The sequence below is a fragment of the Scleropages formosus genome, chromosome 7 (assembly GCF_900964775.1).
Source record: "Scleropages formosus chromosome 7, fSclFor1.1, whole genome shotgun sequence".
Classification (NCBI taxonomy): Eukaryota; Metazoa; Chordata; class Actinopteri; order Osteoglossiformes; family Osteoglossidae; genus Scleropages; species Scleropages formosus.
The window spans coordinates 6,867,199-6,882,584 of record NC_041812.1 but is presented as its reverse complement, the minus strand read 5'-3'; the positions used below and the strand labels follow the sequence as shown (position 1 = coordinate 6,882,584).

The following is a 15,386-nucleotide window of genomic DNA, read 5'->3' as shown; positions in this document are numbered from 1 at the left end:
TTTTCAACCCAAAGAACAAGTTGAAGGTTTTCAATCCCATGATCGACATTGTTTTCAACCCCAAAGTAGGCTGAAGGTTTTCACCCCCAAGAACAAGTTAGTTTTCAATCCCATGATCAACATCGTTTTCAACCCAAAGAGCAACCTGAAGGTTTTCAAACCCAGAACAAGTTGAAGACCTTAAACCCCAAGAGCAGCATGAAAGTTTTTGACGCAAAGGGCAACTTGAAGATTTTACCTGCTGAGGAGCTCAGGATTTAGACTGAGGTACAGTACCTCATTATATTCCAGAGATAAACATTTAAAATCTACACGATATTGGTGCAGCTAGATATTTCGCCAAAATAATTGAGATGAGTGCGTGGTTCAGGGTAAAGCACCAACTCTCTGCTGAATACTGAATGCTGTGACATTCGGTTCCAACACACGAACCCGCCTACTGCACATGAGTGGTCGCCTGAAAGCTGCCATTAGGAGCCTGGTGTTTCTCCAGCCAAAGGACCAGAGAAAGCAAGTCGTGTGTCACCTCACTTCCCGGCAGAAACTTCTCCCCAGCGCTGCATTGTGTAACTGCAATGCCTTCAAACTTGTTTTTCTTTCCCAGAATTCTCTATAGAAAAAAAAAATGAAACAGGAAAAGTTGTGAAACAAATTCTTGACATGAGACTTTCGGATTGCACTGGAAGGAGATCCTTATCTGCACTTTCTCAGCGCAACTTCTTTCTAGCCTCCTGAGACACACACACACACACACACACGCATGCACATGCATGTCTGCTCACGTACACACTCACACCCACGCACTCTCATACTGCTGGTTTCTTGGCCAAGCATGACGTCCCGTGAGTAAGAGCAGCTACGAATTAAGCTGAGAGATCCCGTCCCAGATGACACGTAAGACCTGAAATACAAGATCTGTGGAAAGAGGTGGTTTGAGAAACACACTATGAGCTGGACATTTAGAGGAACAGGAGCGGGAGAAGTGGCCAAGGTAGGACTTTTTTAAAAATGTTTTTAAGGGAAAAGCCATAAAGCAACTGCAGACACTTGAAAATGTGTAGAACAGATCTCACGGTACATTTTACCTTCACCGTAGTGACACAATTTGGTTTTTCTACCTATTGTCTGTGTACAGAGTGCTGCTTTCCACTGAGTTATTTTTCCATCTTCTGGTTGATATTTATTTTATTTATTTTTTTTTTTTTTGAAGTCATTGAAGAGGGCAGATTTTGGAGACCGCTTGACACAGCTATAAGAAAACAGTTCTGCAGGTGCGCTGGAAAATATGCACAAACAATAACTCCATCACCAGAGGGTTTGTGTTGTCCAGGTTGTTGTTATGATGCTGGGTAGAAGACCATGTCCAGCACCAAACTTTCAGTCCAAGGGCACTTGTTTCTTCGGGGGGGTGGGGATAAGCACAGGTATTGGGGTCACCGGAGTCATGCGGTGAAGGTTGTTTTGAGACAATCTGACATGTGCTCACACCTCTTCTTATTTAATCCTTCTCTTTTTGTACTCCCTGCATACAAAGAGGGAAAATTTGTCCTCTTTATTAACATGTCACTACGTACAATGTTAGGTGTGTGCACTAAACTACTGCAATGATTTACACATTTGTACAATTTTTTACTGTGTTAGTTACTGTGGTACTGTGTTAATTAAGGTTAAGTGTCTTCCACAAGCTATGTTCCTTTGACTGGCTTTATCTACTATGCCCCTTGTTGCCCCTGATTGTACTTTTGGGTTGTGGAACTGCCTTGAAATGTACAGAAGGACGACAAAGAGCCTTTGTTTGGCATTTCAAGGCTGGGAAATGCAACTGGGTTGTAATTCTTCCTTCTGCAGGCTTTGGTTTTATATATTCAGGGTTTGCTCACCCTCATAAAGTGGGTTCACGTGGTCAGTTCTGATGTTTTCCTCATGGTAGACATCAGAGGCTCAGTCAAAATCATCTGAGACACATGATCATTCCCTGCATATGTGCTGTATAAACAAGTTAGTGATTAGAGCCCATTTCCCAGGAATCTTACTCCGTCGCCAATTTGTAGGGGATCAGGGAATAATTTCGATTTTCCTCACGTTGGCAGTTTTTTTTTTAAAAAAAAAAATATTCCCTGGAAAGTGTGCTGCAAAGAATCTGTTAATTTTCATATGAAAATGTGCTGTAAAGTACATTTTCTTTGATTACTATGATAATAATGTTATAGATTTCTTCCATCTAAGAGTGAAGAAATGGGGGGTAATGCTCTTCAATCTGTGATCAGCATGCATGGAGATCAACCCAGCTGTTGCCAACATGGTGCTCGGTCGTTCAACGTGGCCCAAGTGCAGCTGTTCAGGTCAAGTGTTAAGTGGGCTGCTGCGTGTGTAGGATCCAGGCCATCTGTGTTTCCAAATACCCTGGAGAACTCATTGTTTCAAAGCATTCTGGGTGAACAAGGAATTTGTAGCATGGAGATCAGCATGTTTTTTCCAAGCTCCTCCTCCTCCTCACCAGCAAGCTTAAACCCTGCAGCCCTTGCGACATTAATATTATTTCCACTTTTGACTTAGATTCAAAAGCATATTTATTGAAAATATGTAAAGATGTTTTAATTTGGTGTATGCTCCTTTTATGAGGTAAAATTTCATTTCCAAACGTTTCTCCACTATGCGACTTGCTTTTCATGCAGTGTCCGTGGCCAATAGATTAAACGAGCCCAGGGAATTTCTCTCTTTCTAAAAGAAGACAGATGAATCCTCCCGTCCATCATAAGCCAGTTCGCAGCACTCGTCTGAACCGCACACCCAAACATTGCCACGTCCCCCTGGGCTGTGAATAGGAAGAGAGTGGCCTTTAGATGCTGTCTGACCCCTGGTTGCCTAGCAACACAGCGCCGTAGGGGAGAACATTCAGGCCAGTGCTCATCTAGCCAGTAGTCAGTCCTCACGGTGAGGGCGATGAGGCTGGATTCCCACAGAGCGCTCCAGAGATCATGTGTTCCCCAACACGGGGGGTGGAAGTCGGAGCCCATGAGAATGATGAAGTGGTGGGTTTGTTGACCGTGCCACCGGCAGGGCCATCGCTCTCCTTTCCAACACACAGCCCCTGTGTTTTGGCCTAACTACAGACACGTGTTGGCGCTCCGCTCCTCAACGGTTCCTTTTGCCAATGTCCGCTCGCGTAATGGCAACACGTGAATAGTGTGTTTGCATGCGTGTACGGGTACACTAATGACTCCCCGATCCTGGTCATTCAAGAGCCATTAAGCAACTGTTATTCAGCTTGGGGGTCGGGAGAAACATCAGCGAGCTGCGGAAACCTGACCTCCACACGCATGTGGCAGAACCAGGCAGTTGCCACGGAGAGGAAAAGCAGTGTTGCATCACAACCTCACAGTAACTGATCATCAAGGCATTGACAGCACACGCAATTATATAATTCCCAAGCTATTGATCTTGCATTGGAAGCTGTGATTGGGTGCATGAGGGCAATGTGGCTACAGGGAACTGGGAATGAAACTACTCTGGTCTAATAGGGTTGGGGTTTACAGTGAAGTTACTGTATAACCGTCGTATTGTGTTACACATTTTTGAGATTCTACAGTGAATAAGAAGCACATAGCAGAGTGCAGGGGTGGACCTGTTTTAACCAGACTCTCTTCCCACCTTTGATTTGATCGTTTTTTTTTTTTTTTTTACCTCTAACTGTCATGAAGATAAACGGGACTGCATGTCAGGTTTCAGATATCCCTCCACAAATCCTCAGGAAAGGCAGAAAAGGCGAGATGCGGTGGCTGCGTTGCTTTTCTTGTGGAATTAGAGTGCTCTTTGAAGGGAGTCGGGCGTGCGCGCGCAAGAGCCCCGTCTGCGTAAACCCAGATTTGAAGGGAAGATTACGCTAAAGCTTGTCGAGGCCTATCGAAGGTTCTCTCTTTTCCGACCAAACCGAGATTTTCTCGCTCAATGTATCGACCATGGGGGGATTGAAGGCAAGGCCTCGGTGATATTCACGCGATGGAGCTTTTTTGTCTCCATGGACAATGTGGGGGTGGTTGTGCTGCAGGTGGGGGTTTCTTGGGTCTGCTTTATTGGAGCCATGTCCCAGGCTCGTGCCGTGGATATAAACAATGATTTCCCATCGACTTTGAGGACCAGGTCCTTTGGGAGGACAGCTGGGTTGCACGGCCCGCAGAATGTGGTATCAATGGTGGGGTACACGGGCAATTGGAAGCATCAAAAGCTCTTCATTGTGGGGGAGTGAATGTGCTCAATGGGCCCAAATGGGTGAAAGTGGGGAGGGTGGTACACTTGAATGAACTCTGGTGATCTGTGTGGAGGAGGTGTGTGTGTGTGTGTGTGTGTGTGTTAGTCTGCACTAGTCACAAGAAGCAGAGGAATCAGTGGACTGCGTGGTGTGTCTACACTCGCCACCCTAATCTGTCTTCACATGCTGATTATAGCGGCAGTGCTGTTCGGGTCTCAGGTAGCAGACCGAACCGTAGTATTACCATCGGAATCGCTCTTCCAGAAGAGCAGCACGTATGCGTCCAAACCTCCTGCTTGGCACAGCCTCATACCACACCCCTCTCACATGTGCACCAGTTCGACACAAGGGCTTCATGCCCCCCCCCCCCTTTGGCCTGTCAATCTATTGATGTTTCCAGAGATCTGTCCTCCCCATTTGTGCCCCACCTTGTCGATCGTGATATTTCCATCAGACAGGAAGCGAACCCGTTTCGCCTGACCGTAGTCGCCAATGTGTTTGCCCCAGTTCGCTGGCTTTCTTCGCCCTTGTCTGTGTGCAATAAGCTTATGAATAAAAACAAATCAAACTGGCTACGTACAAAAGAGCGGACCCGCAGGCTTGTTTTCATATCACAGCCCACTTGTACGGTGCTACGGTTCTGCCACTTTGTTCGGAAAGGACATATGCGTCACTTTGTTTACTGACAGAGTGAATTGAACATGTAACTTCCCAAGAGTTTCTTTTGACTTTCAAAAAACTCTTGACTTCTGGTAGGTGTCTTATATTGATTATTTTAAGGTCTCTTGACAACATGGCGATAAAGGACTTGGAACCTGAATGTTTGCATGTTCTGTAGGTAAGCATGGTGTTGTACCCTTGAGCAAGATGCTTAAGAAATCTACGTATGAGCTACTGTCTCTGGAAACTGGCTTAGGAGAGCGGCTAGTATAGTAATTAGAGCTACTGCCTTTGGATCCGAAGGTGACAGGTTTGATCCCAGCCTGTGGGATGACGATACTTCTCCTGAATTGCCCAGCTGTATAAATGGGTAAATAATTGCAACCTTAACATTGCATGTTGCTTTTGAGAAAAGTGTGAGATAAATGGAAGATCTGTGCAATGTATTCAGTTGATCTTATATATGGGCTTTTAACATAATTCTTAGAAACATCTACTCTAGGCAAGTTTTGTCTGAGAGTTCAGAATAACAAGGTGGTCATAACTGCTGGACTGTATAAACGTGGCGTAGCGGTTGGAGTCGTCACATTGCAAAGTCCATGGTGTGAATCCAGCTCCCTTGATGACGTTGTATACTGCTTCATATGGTAGAATGTGACCAATTAACTGAATTCTAGTATAATTTCTCTGCATCCAAATCTCTCTTTCTGTTGATGCAATGCACTCTTTTTATTTTTCTCTGAGACGTATGACATTTTGGAGAAAAATGTCTGCTAAATGAACAAATGTAATGATGAACGTGCTTACCTTGAAGTTAAAAATAAAATTTAGCTGTTCAAATGGGTTACAATACGTGTATATCGTTAGTAGCGTCATACAAGCCCAAAGTAAGTCACCTTGGAGAACAGCATGAGCTACATTAAGGTTAATAATAAGTAATTTCAGTTTGAGAAGTGGTAAAATCTGCTGATGTATATGTGCTGACCTATGCAATGTCAGAACAGGGTGGCATGGTAGCATAGAGAGTAGCGTTGCTCTCTCACAGTGCTTGCATGGTGTGAGAGGATGTGGGTTTGATCCCCACTCAGTCTGTGCGGAGTTTGCATGTTCTCTCTGTGTTGGTTTCCAGAGAGAGTGTGTTCAGCTGATGGCTGGATGAGTGACCTGCTGTAAGTAGTGTATCTAGCAGTGTAAGTCACTGCGGTGAATAAGGTGTGTTGGCTCATAACACTACATAGAGTTCATTGGAAGTTGCTTTTGAGAAAAGTCTCTGCTAAATAAATGTAAATGAAGAAAAAACACAGGCTGTTTAAGTGCATTTTGGTTGTCTACACAGTGTCCCATCGAGGTCTTCTCAAGTTGCACCTCTGATCTACAGCAGGGTCATCAATGGCCAGCGATAGGACCACAGCTCTGGGAAACATGCTCCCATGCTTGAAAGGAACTCATTGCCTAAGTTCTTGAAGTGCAGCTCGTAACTTTGTTCCTGACAAGCTGCAGAACTTCCATCCATCAGTATGGTGAACTGTTGTTCTTCATAGTCCTTAACTACATTAACTTCATATATACCAGTTTCTTGGGCTTCATAGGACCTACTTCATTCGATAAGTTCTAATTCCAGTGGAAAAAGTATGACGATAAAAACAGTTTTGCACTTCTCAGGGCCTCCAGAGATCCAGCCAAACCAGCTTAGGGTCTTTTGCTCAAGAGATAAACATATTTGATGTTAACAATCTCAGTGTGAAGCGAATGGACTCACGCAAACTCAAATTGATGGCATGTGCGAGAGGACAGCAAATGGCTGCAGCTGCCAACTGGAAAAGCATACAGTTCTAACAGAGAAATGATCTTGGACTGTTGGGACAATTTGGTTCTCAGCCAGCTGTGTAATTTTGTGCAGGAGCTGTACTTATACGACACTTAGAGAATGCCCCCCATGAGTCCTTATGGCTGTAGAGAGTCCGCTTCGAACTCCTAACCAAAATTGCCTTTCGCACAACCCAGCTGCCAGCTGACTGCGCAAATGGAGGTTCGTTTTGGAAGACATAATTGAGAGGCAGCCCAGTGGCTTCCTGACAACACGGTATAAGAGAGGGACTCAGCCTGACCACGTGGTAACTTGTCTCAGTGTTGCTACGGTCCCAGTTGGGGAGTTGAGCCTTTAAAAAAATAACAGCTGGCACATCTCCATGCTGCAGCCGCACAGGGCCGGCGGGTACCCCCCTTCCAATCGCCACCTACCCCCACCTATGGATTACAAACAGCCCGCACAAATTAGGCCCGGCATGGGACATGGGCGCCATGGCAACGGCGCACACATAAAGTGAGCCAGCTTGGGGCATTGTACCGTCAGAGTGTCCCTGGCCAGTGACGAGGCGCTCGCCACTCGCCTTCTTCTCGGTTCCTCATGGACTCCCCAAGTGGCCGTTGAGTGAGTGGGACGGAGAGACCGCCCCCCCGCCCCCTCCTCCGAGCGGTAAGTCAGGCAGGACCGTGTAGCCATTTGCGGATTTACAGCGCTCCACGGGCGCTCTCCTTGAGGTGCGACTCTCACCCTGGGCAGGTTGAGTAAATGACACGTTGATTATGGGTTTTCAGACCCAAACCGATTTTTGAGCAGCGAAGTGTTGTATTTGGTGCCAAGTTTCTCTGTGTTTTGCATGCTTCTCTGCCGTGGCTTATCGATGCTTAAGACACATTGTCACTGTGTTAATCTTGTGTTTAGTTCTGAGCCAAAATGTGTTTCCAAGGTTGGCACCAGCGCAGTGACGGGCTGCGTTACGACTTGTCGAGATGAGCCTATCGGAGATATGAGAGCAAAGCAGAGCAAAACTTTCCTAGTGGAGGTAACAAGCAACTTAATGGTGAATGAAGCCAAGTCCCCCCCACCCCCAGTGCACTTCATGATCAAGTGAAAACATTGTGCTTTCCCAACCGCCGCTTTAATGCACATGTGAAATAACTGTTTGCAAGAGTTCACCTCCTTGAAGGTGAGAAAACAACGGAAGCTTCTGCTGTGTTTCATCGCCGTGGCAAACAGCTGCCGCGTAATTTCCAGCTGTTGAAAGCAGAAGAATTATGGCTTTTATAGTTGTAATTTTGCGGCAGTCGTACTTTTTTCCTGGAAAAGAAAAGGAAAAGTTGGTGTCACTTATGGGGTTCTTCCCTGCTTTCTTTATCTTTGCTTTGTAGGGGGGTGTAGTAGCAAAGACCTGGGGGGGGCTGACATTGCATCCCTGCAGACAGCCCCCACACCCCCCAACCCACTGCTTCCACACTCTCTCTTCCCCTCCTCACCCATTTCATCTGCCCTAAAGATTCTATAATCACACATCTAAAGCATGAATAAGAGATGGGGTGTCTTGCTCCCTCCCGGGGGGATGGGGGGGCAGATTGCTGACGTGTTGCTCTGGAAAGCGACCGCTGCTGCCGCTCATTATGCAAATTACAACCGTGGAAATTTCATTTCTCCGCTGCCGCGTTGAAGCCAGCCATTCAGACGAGCGCTGTCATCTGCGAGCGCGTTAACTTCGTCTCCCTGGGGGTGACGTGTGGACAGCTATTGAGAGGCGTGACCTTTAAGGGGGGGCAGTCGAACGGGAAGGAGCTGCTTATTTTTCAAGGGACGCCCACCAGGGTCAGAGTGCGAGGTGGGGGTCCCAGTTAATCAGAGAATGGTGTCCTTTCAGATTCCCCCTCCAGTACTATAGTGGGTCTGCTCCGCCTTTGTGCTCGATCCCAATCGCAATTCCTTCCCGGAGAGTCGGGAAGCATCTTTATTCCCGGACGGAAGAAAGAAGTGGTGTCCTCAATAGGAGAGGAATTCCGAGTGCTCTCCCCGGATGATTTGAATGACTCTTCGGGACAAGGGGAACATTTGTCGTTGGCAGTTTGATTTTGAACCCCTGCCCGAGATCGGTGTGGAAGGGCCGGGATAGTTGTTGGGTTCGGTGGATTTTGTTGACGTGTGATTTGATCCATCATCATGGTCGCTCTGTGCGTCACACCGCAGATATGTATAGCTTTCCGTACATGAACGAAGATGGGTGGAGGCAACCTAGTCTGATAAGGGCAGCCCAACCATCATTGGCTTCAGATCAGGTGCTGGAGCTCCTCTGAGATGAAGGTCCCTGATTAGATTGATGGCATCAACATTTAGCGAAGCTGCATTTTCCTTAAACCATGGCCTCCTTGTGCTTGCAGATGCCTGACCACTTTGACCAGACGGTGGTCCTGAACCAGCTTAGGTACTCTGGGATGCTGGAGACAGTGCGGATCCGTCGGGCCGGGTTCCCTGTGAGAAGGACCTTCCAGGACTTCTGCACAAGGTGAGTGAGAGGAGGAATGGGGTCACAGGGAGCAGTAACATGGTCACATCAAAGCTGCGTTAATAAAGGAGAAGAAGAGAGTCACGATGAGCACAGGGAGCATTAACGTGGTAACCTCAGCCATGATTTTCAACCAACAGGTACAAGGTGCTCATGAGGCGCATGCCCCTACCAGGTGACCCGAAAGGGAGATGCTCAGGGCTCCTTCATGCCTATGACAGCAGCAGGATCGAGTGGCAGCTGGGCAAGTCCAAGGTGAGCAACCGACCAACCGCGATGCTCCGTGATCCATTAGGATTTGTGAGTTGAGAAGTTCAGAATAAAATTGAGAGCAAATTCTTTGACGGAAATATAATACAATAGTTTTTTGCTTGAATTACGGGTTTAAAAAGATGCAGATGTTTTCCATTAATTCCTTGTTTTTGTTGCATTTTCTTGACTGATCTGTTTTTGGTATTGGTTGTAAACAAATGACCTGGGTTTACAAGCTGAAACTACAGCAGGTAGAAAGGCACTCTTAAAAAGAATAGGAGTGTGTGACTAGATTAATTCTATGCACTGTCACAGTGTTGGACTGAAAGGTCACAGGTTCAAATCCCACCTTCAGCTGTAGTACCCTTGAGCGAAGTACTTACCCTAAATTGCTCTAGTAAAATTACTCAGCTGTATAAATGGGTAAATAATTGTATGTAGTGTAACTTGTAAATTGCTTTGGAGAAAACATCTGCTAAGTGACTAAACGTAAATGCTCACAGCTTCTGTCCGGTGATCCCGAGTGCTGGCGATCAATAACAGCATGAGAAGGATTGCATATGTTTATGGGATAAGTTGATCAATAATTGACACTAAACGGGAGTTTGTGCAGACTACAAATTTTCCTGTATTTTCAGTCCTTAATTTTAATCCCATTAATTTTAATTTTGCTAAAAGTTTAAAATGTGAAAGTCTTAAGGTGTTTTTTATAAGCACAAAATCCATGATTTTTACAGAACCTAACTGGTAAATAAATCATGGGATATTTCTATTATTAATGTTATTGATTTTGTGGTAAAAGTGGCTTTGGGGTTACGGACAAAGTGATTCACAAACAGAATTGCTGTGCCGTTCATAAATGGAGGAGCCAGTGAACTTGTATCCGTCCTCAAAAGCGGAAGATTCACACTCCACTACCCCACCCTACGATTGCCTCACCTACAGCCATTATTGGATGTGTGGTACCTTTTTTGACTGTCAGTCATCAGCGATTAAGGTTATATGTCAAATTAACGAAAGCAGATTAGGAAGATTAAGCAGATAATTGGGAAAGAGACAATCGCTGCTATCTGCCATTGCTTTTTATGGTCTCGCTACCTGAGGCAGTGCTGATCTTCATTGTAATCCATCTTCAGCGATATTATAGCGCCTATTGTCCCTGTTGTTTTGTTCTGTCTGATTTCATTTCCTTTTGCGTGATCCTTCACAATTTTTATTGTACAGGGAGAAAGAGCGGGAGTTGCCGCTTCAGTAATTTCTAACTAGAATTGACAGATGTCGCCCCGGCAACCCAGTGTGACCACGTGACCCAGCTGGAGGTGACAGCAGCTTGGAAACCCTGTGGTTTTAAATCAATTTGTGTCCCTTTCCAGCTGCCTGGGGGGGGGATACGTGTCGCGAGGCATGAGATTTATGCTGAATTAGTGCAACTTAATTTTTACGGGGCACATGTCGAGCGCACTGTCTGTAGGGTTTTATGGGCAAACTTAATTTCCCTGAAGTTACGAGGCAGCAATAAAAGTCCTTTCGGAGGCCCAGAAGCTGGCAGAACAGAGAGACCCTCTTGGGGAGACAAGCGTTTCGCCGTGTGTCACTTTTACTGCGGGAGGAGACAGCCCTTCTTCTGTGTTCTTGCCATTCACGGTTCAAAATATGAATACCTGAGCTTTGCATCCGTGGCTGAACCTCCGTTATCAAAGCAGATGTCTGCGTCAGTCTCGATCCGCAGGGCGAAGTAAACAATTCTGAACGGATATTGATTCAGGGAATGTCTTGTGAAACGCATGAGATTAGTAGACCAAGGCTTTGTGATAGGATGGTGTTATTAGAAGAGCATTGTTTTCATTAACCAGGGGTATCATTGGGTTTTGTCTGCCTGCGACAGCGTCAGGGTAACTCGCTTCTGGTTCAGAAGGGGGAGGGAAGATTTGCAAATGCCTCCCAGGCTTTTACCTCTGTTGCTCGCTCCACATCAGAAATAATCCCAAATCTTCCCTTCTAGTGCCCCAAATCCGCTTAGCCTGAGCTGGCACAAAGGGCCCGTTCCGCTATCATTGACAAGCAGCTGGGTTCCTGGAAAGCGAAATGCGGTAATGGAGAAGCAAGGTCTTTAAAGTCCACGCCAGAGTAATCCTGTAGGCATCTTAGCAGCAGCTCAGTGGTTAGAACAATAGGGGGAAAGTCTCTCGGAATTCCAATGGCTGCTTTGTCACAAAGACTAAGCTGATGGTGTAGTTGTTGTGGCACGTTACCTTCAGACCCCTCTCATTCTGTGTTCTACTGTATTGGACTCAGTTAATGTCGACAGCAAATTGAGAGTTGAGTTTGGCTCCTGAATACTGAATGCACGATCTCATCCCGTCCCTACTTCAGGTGTTCTTACGGGAATCTCTGGAACACAGGCTGGAGAAGCAACGGGAAGTAGAGGTGCTCCATGCTGCCATGATCATCCAGGCACACATTATGGGCTACATGGCCAGGTAGGTCTCCTCTTCCCTCTGGACCTTTCAACTGGATCCTCCTGCAGGACTGCTCATTGGATCTACTCACTTGTCCTTCCCTTTGGACCTTCACATTGGACTTTCTCTTTGAACCTTCATACTGGTCCCTCCTGCCGGACCTTTTTTCTCTGGGCCTTCCCACTGGAATGTCCTAGTGGACTTATCCTGTCTCATGGACACTGGCACCTGTTCACATTTTGTCTCGTGCTGCTCTTACACTCTTTTCACACCTCAGGATTTTAATCTAAAGATGTTCTGGGAGATGTCTGTACCCTGAGAAAAAAAATCCTGACTTTGTGAAACTGGACCTGAACGCCCATTCTTTTGTGTGTTTAGGATGTATTTCAGTGGTTTTTAATAAGTTTCTTACCCAAAAGAGGAGACTGAGATGAGTGAATCAAGCAAGACTTCACCAAGTCTTGGACATGTTCTACACCCAGAAGTTCAGGAAGGGCATCGTGGATTTACTATATAGAGCCTAGGAGGCCATGTGGAGATCAACTAAAAAGGCCTCTGACTCACATTGTATTTCTTCACCTGTTGTGCTCAAGGACACCCAATCTACTGAGTCCATTAGCGTCACTCCTCCATCCTATCTGGACATTTCTAGAGTCTTCAGTCATTGCACAACATACATTCCTTTTCTCTTTCTTTCTGTCAGAGCTGTTCCAAAAGAGATCTGTTCACACCAAACAGCTCCTTCATCCTTACCATCTTTCTTGTCCATGCTAACTGGTTTTACTGTCTTAGTATTATCTGTCCATGTGAAAACAGCAATGAAAACAAGAATATGAAAAGTAAGTCACAGGAATACAAAACGTACTTTCATTTTAGACATTCTTGTCTTCCTGATTAAAAGACCTACTGTAAGTATAAATAAAGTCAGCAGAGCAATTTTGAAAAGACAGGGCAACTGAAGTGTGAACCCAGGCATAAGAGGGATGTCACTTTAATATAGTGACTCGAATTAATGGCTTTGTTGAATGGGTGTGCTAGGCAGTGGATGGAGGCCACAAGAGGGCATTGACTGACCTGGAAGGGGTGGGTGTTAACAAAGGATCTGACCACTTTATACATTAGGCAAGACCTCAACTCCCTAACATACTTTTGAGCACAGACTAAACCACAGCGGTTCCTACCTGGTTATTTACTGATGGAAGAAATAGTAAATCCCCTATTTCTCACTGAGGGTTTTTTGCAGGTTTTTTTTGTGTGTGTGTCTGTGGCAATAGAAAATATTTTATAGTGTGGTTAGTTTCACTCCCTACTTACAGAATGTTTTCTTCTACACCAGAATCTTTCTGTATTTCAGTATAACAAGTGAACTGGCTCCAGTAAATGAACTCAAATTATCCTAGAGCTTTGTGAGGAACTGCTCCAGGACTGTTAACCACAAATTTCTGAAAAAGGTGCTGCGTTATTATTTACTCTCTGCGGTGAATCCATTTCCACCCTCGGCCCTTTTTGCCAAGCTTTCAGGCAACATCAACGTTGGTTCCATAAGACTGTCAGTCAGCGATTAAGGGAATGGCAGCTGTTCAGCACAGACCTGGGCGTGGGAAATCATTTATTACTGCTTAAGAAACACATACTACTTCGGATTCTGGTTCCCCTCAACCCTGAGAAGCTCCAAGGAGACCGTTCGCTCTTGAGCATGCCTGTTCAACTTACAGCAGCACTATGACAGCACGCCAGCTTCTATTCTATTCTACTCTCAGCTCAGAGCCCCTGTTCTCAGCATCTGTGATTTGATGCTTCCCTGTTTAATAATGGTCAGAATGCAGGTACCTGTAGGTATGTGTGATCAGGTAATGACTGCTCCTCCCACCTACTCTTGGTGTAATGTCCACAGGAAACAGTACAAGAAACTGCTGCATTGCATCGTGGTCATCCAGAAGAACTACCGGGCCTACTACTGGCGGAGGAAGTTTCTGCTTCTCCGCTGGGCAGCCCTCACCTTGCAGAAGTGTCAGAGGGGGCGGCTGGCCCGCAAGATCTATTGCCAACTGCTGGAGGACAGGAGGAGGAGGGAGGAGGAAGAGCGGAGGAGGAAGGCCGAAGAGGAGGAGAGGTGGGGTAGTCGAGTGTGTTTTAGCCGTTTCAGGGCAAATTTCAGTTACCGTGACATGACATTGCATTGTTGAGGCAGTAGGTGGTACGATGGTTAGGGTGATGGTTGATCAAGGTTCTTACCCTAAATTGATGCAGAAAGAATAACCTGCTGTAGAAACACTGGTAAAACGGCGAGTAAAAGTGAAATGAGTAAAACACTGTAAAGTTGAATATACTACATTTTGTTAGCTGTCCAACTCGCCTCAAGTAAAGGCACGTGGCGAAGGATAGGAATAATATGGGATAATTTGTATAGTTTTGTTAAATCAACTTGTACCCCTTGTCTTCAAATGGATATTTTTCCAGCGGTCCCCCAGTGGGACAGCTAGTAGTGTTGTGGTTCAAGCTGCTGCCTTTGGACCCAAAGATTACAGGTTGGAGTCTCACCTCCAACTGTAATACCCTTGAGCAAGATACTTACCTTAAATTGCTCCAGTGAAAAATTGCCCACCCGTATAAATGAGGGAATAGCTATAAACCACTTTGGAGAAAAGCGTCTAATAAATGTAAATCGATGTTTTTCTGGAGCTCAAAGGTACAACAGCAGGGTGTCCTTGGCTACAATTCCCTCTATTGGGCTGAAAGATGCTCTTGTTTGTTTGTTTGTTTCATCCTGTTCAGCCATAAGAAAAAATCCCAACTCACTCCAGTACGCAGTAAGAATCACTTAAATATTGGTTTCTAATGCAGTAAAGCTTTTATTAGCATTGAACGTAAACTGAAGCTTACCGAGTTCATATAAGGACTGCGAGCATTAAAGACTTGCATGGTCTGCTCTGTGGTCCATTTGGGTAGGATGGACCGTGCTCTACAAGGAACATTTTGGTTCTGCCTGGAGGAAGGGACACAGCAGGGACGGGTGTGTGACCCGGCAGTCGGCTGCATATGCAGGGCTGCCCAGCTGAGCCCTGGCAGCACGGTCGACTCGCTGGACCGCTTTCAAACGATTTGGATCCGCAGGGGTAAAACCCGTCTGCCTTTTTTCTCTTCTAGGGAGCGGCAGAGAATGGAGGCGGAGAGACTGGCAAAAGAGGTGAGAGCACTTTGCGTGTCCTGAGCAAACCACTTGTACCTGTGCAAACATGAAACAACTTGCTCGAAATGACATACGCTACAGGTGAAACATCTGGAGCCGCCCTGTTGTACCTGTAATTAATGAAAATGTGTGGGACAATTTTCATTTTAAAATCATTATTATTGCAGGCATACCATCCTAATAAGTTGACTTATAGCAGCCCTTTTACCATCTCCTGGTCACCAACCCCTGCATCACTGTAAAAGGCA

General features: G+C 45.8%; 1 protein-coding gene across 1 annotated transcript in view; it reads left to right on the top strand.

Annotated features, from left to right (window-relative positions):
- myo10 (myosin X) overlaps positions 1-15,386 on the top strand; it is a 113,776-nt gene that overhangs the window by 80,360 nt on the left and 18,030 nt on the right. Inside the window, exons 20-24 of the mRNA XM_029253576.1 lie at positions 9,113-9,237; positions 9,378-9,492; positions 11,863-11,969; positions 13,843-14,061; positions 15,096-15,135. Of these exons, the coding sequence (XP_029109409.1) occupies positions 9,113-9,237; positions 9,378-9,492; positions 11,863-11,969; positions 13,843-14,061; positions 15,096-15,135 (606 nt within the window). The remainder of the gene's footprint in view (positions 1-9,112; positions 9,238-9,377; positions 9,493-11,862; positions 11,970-13,842; positions 14,062-15,095; positions 15,136-15,386) is intronic.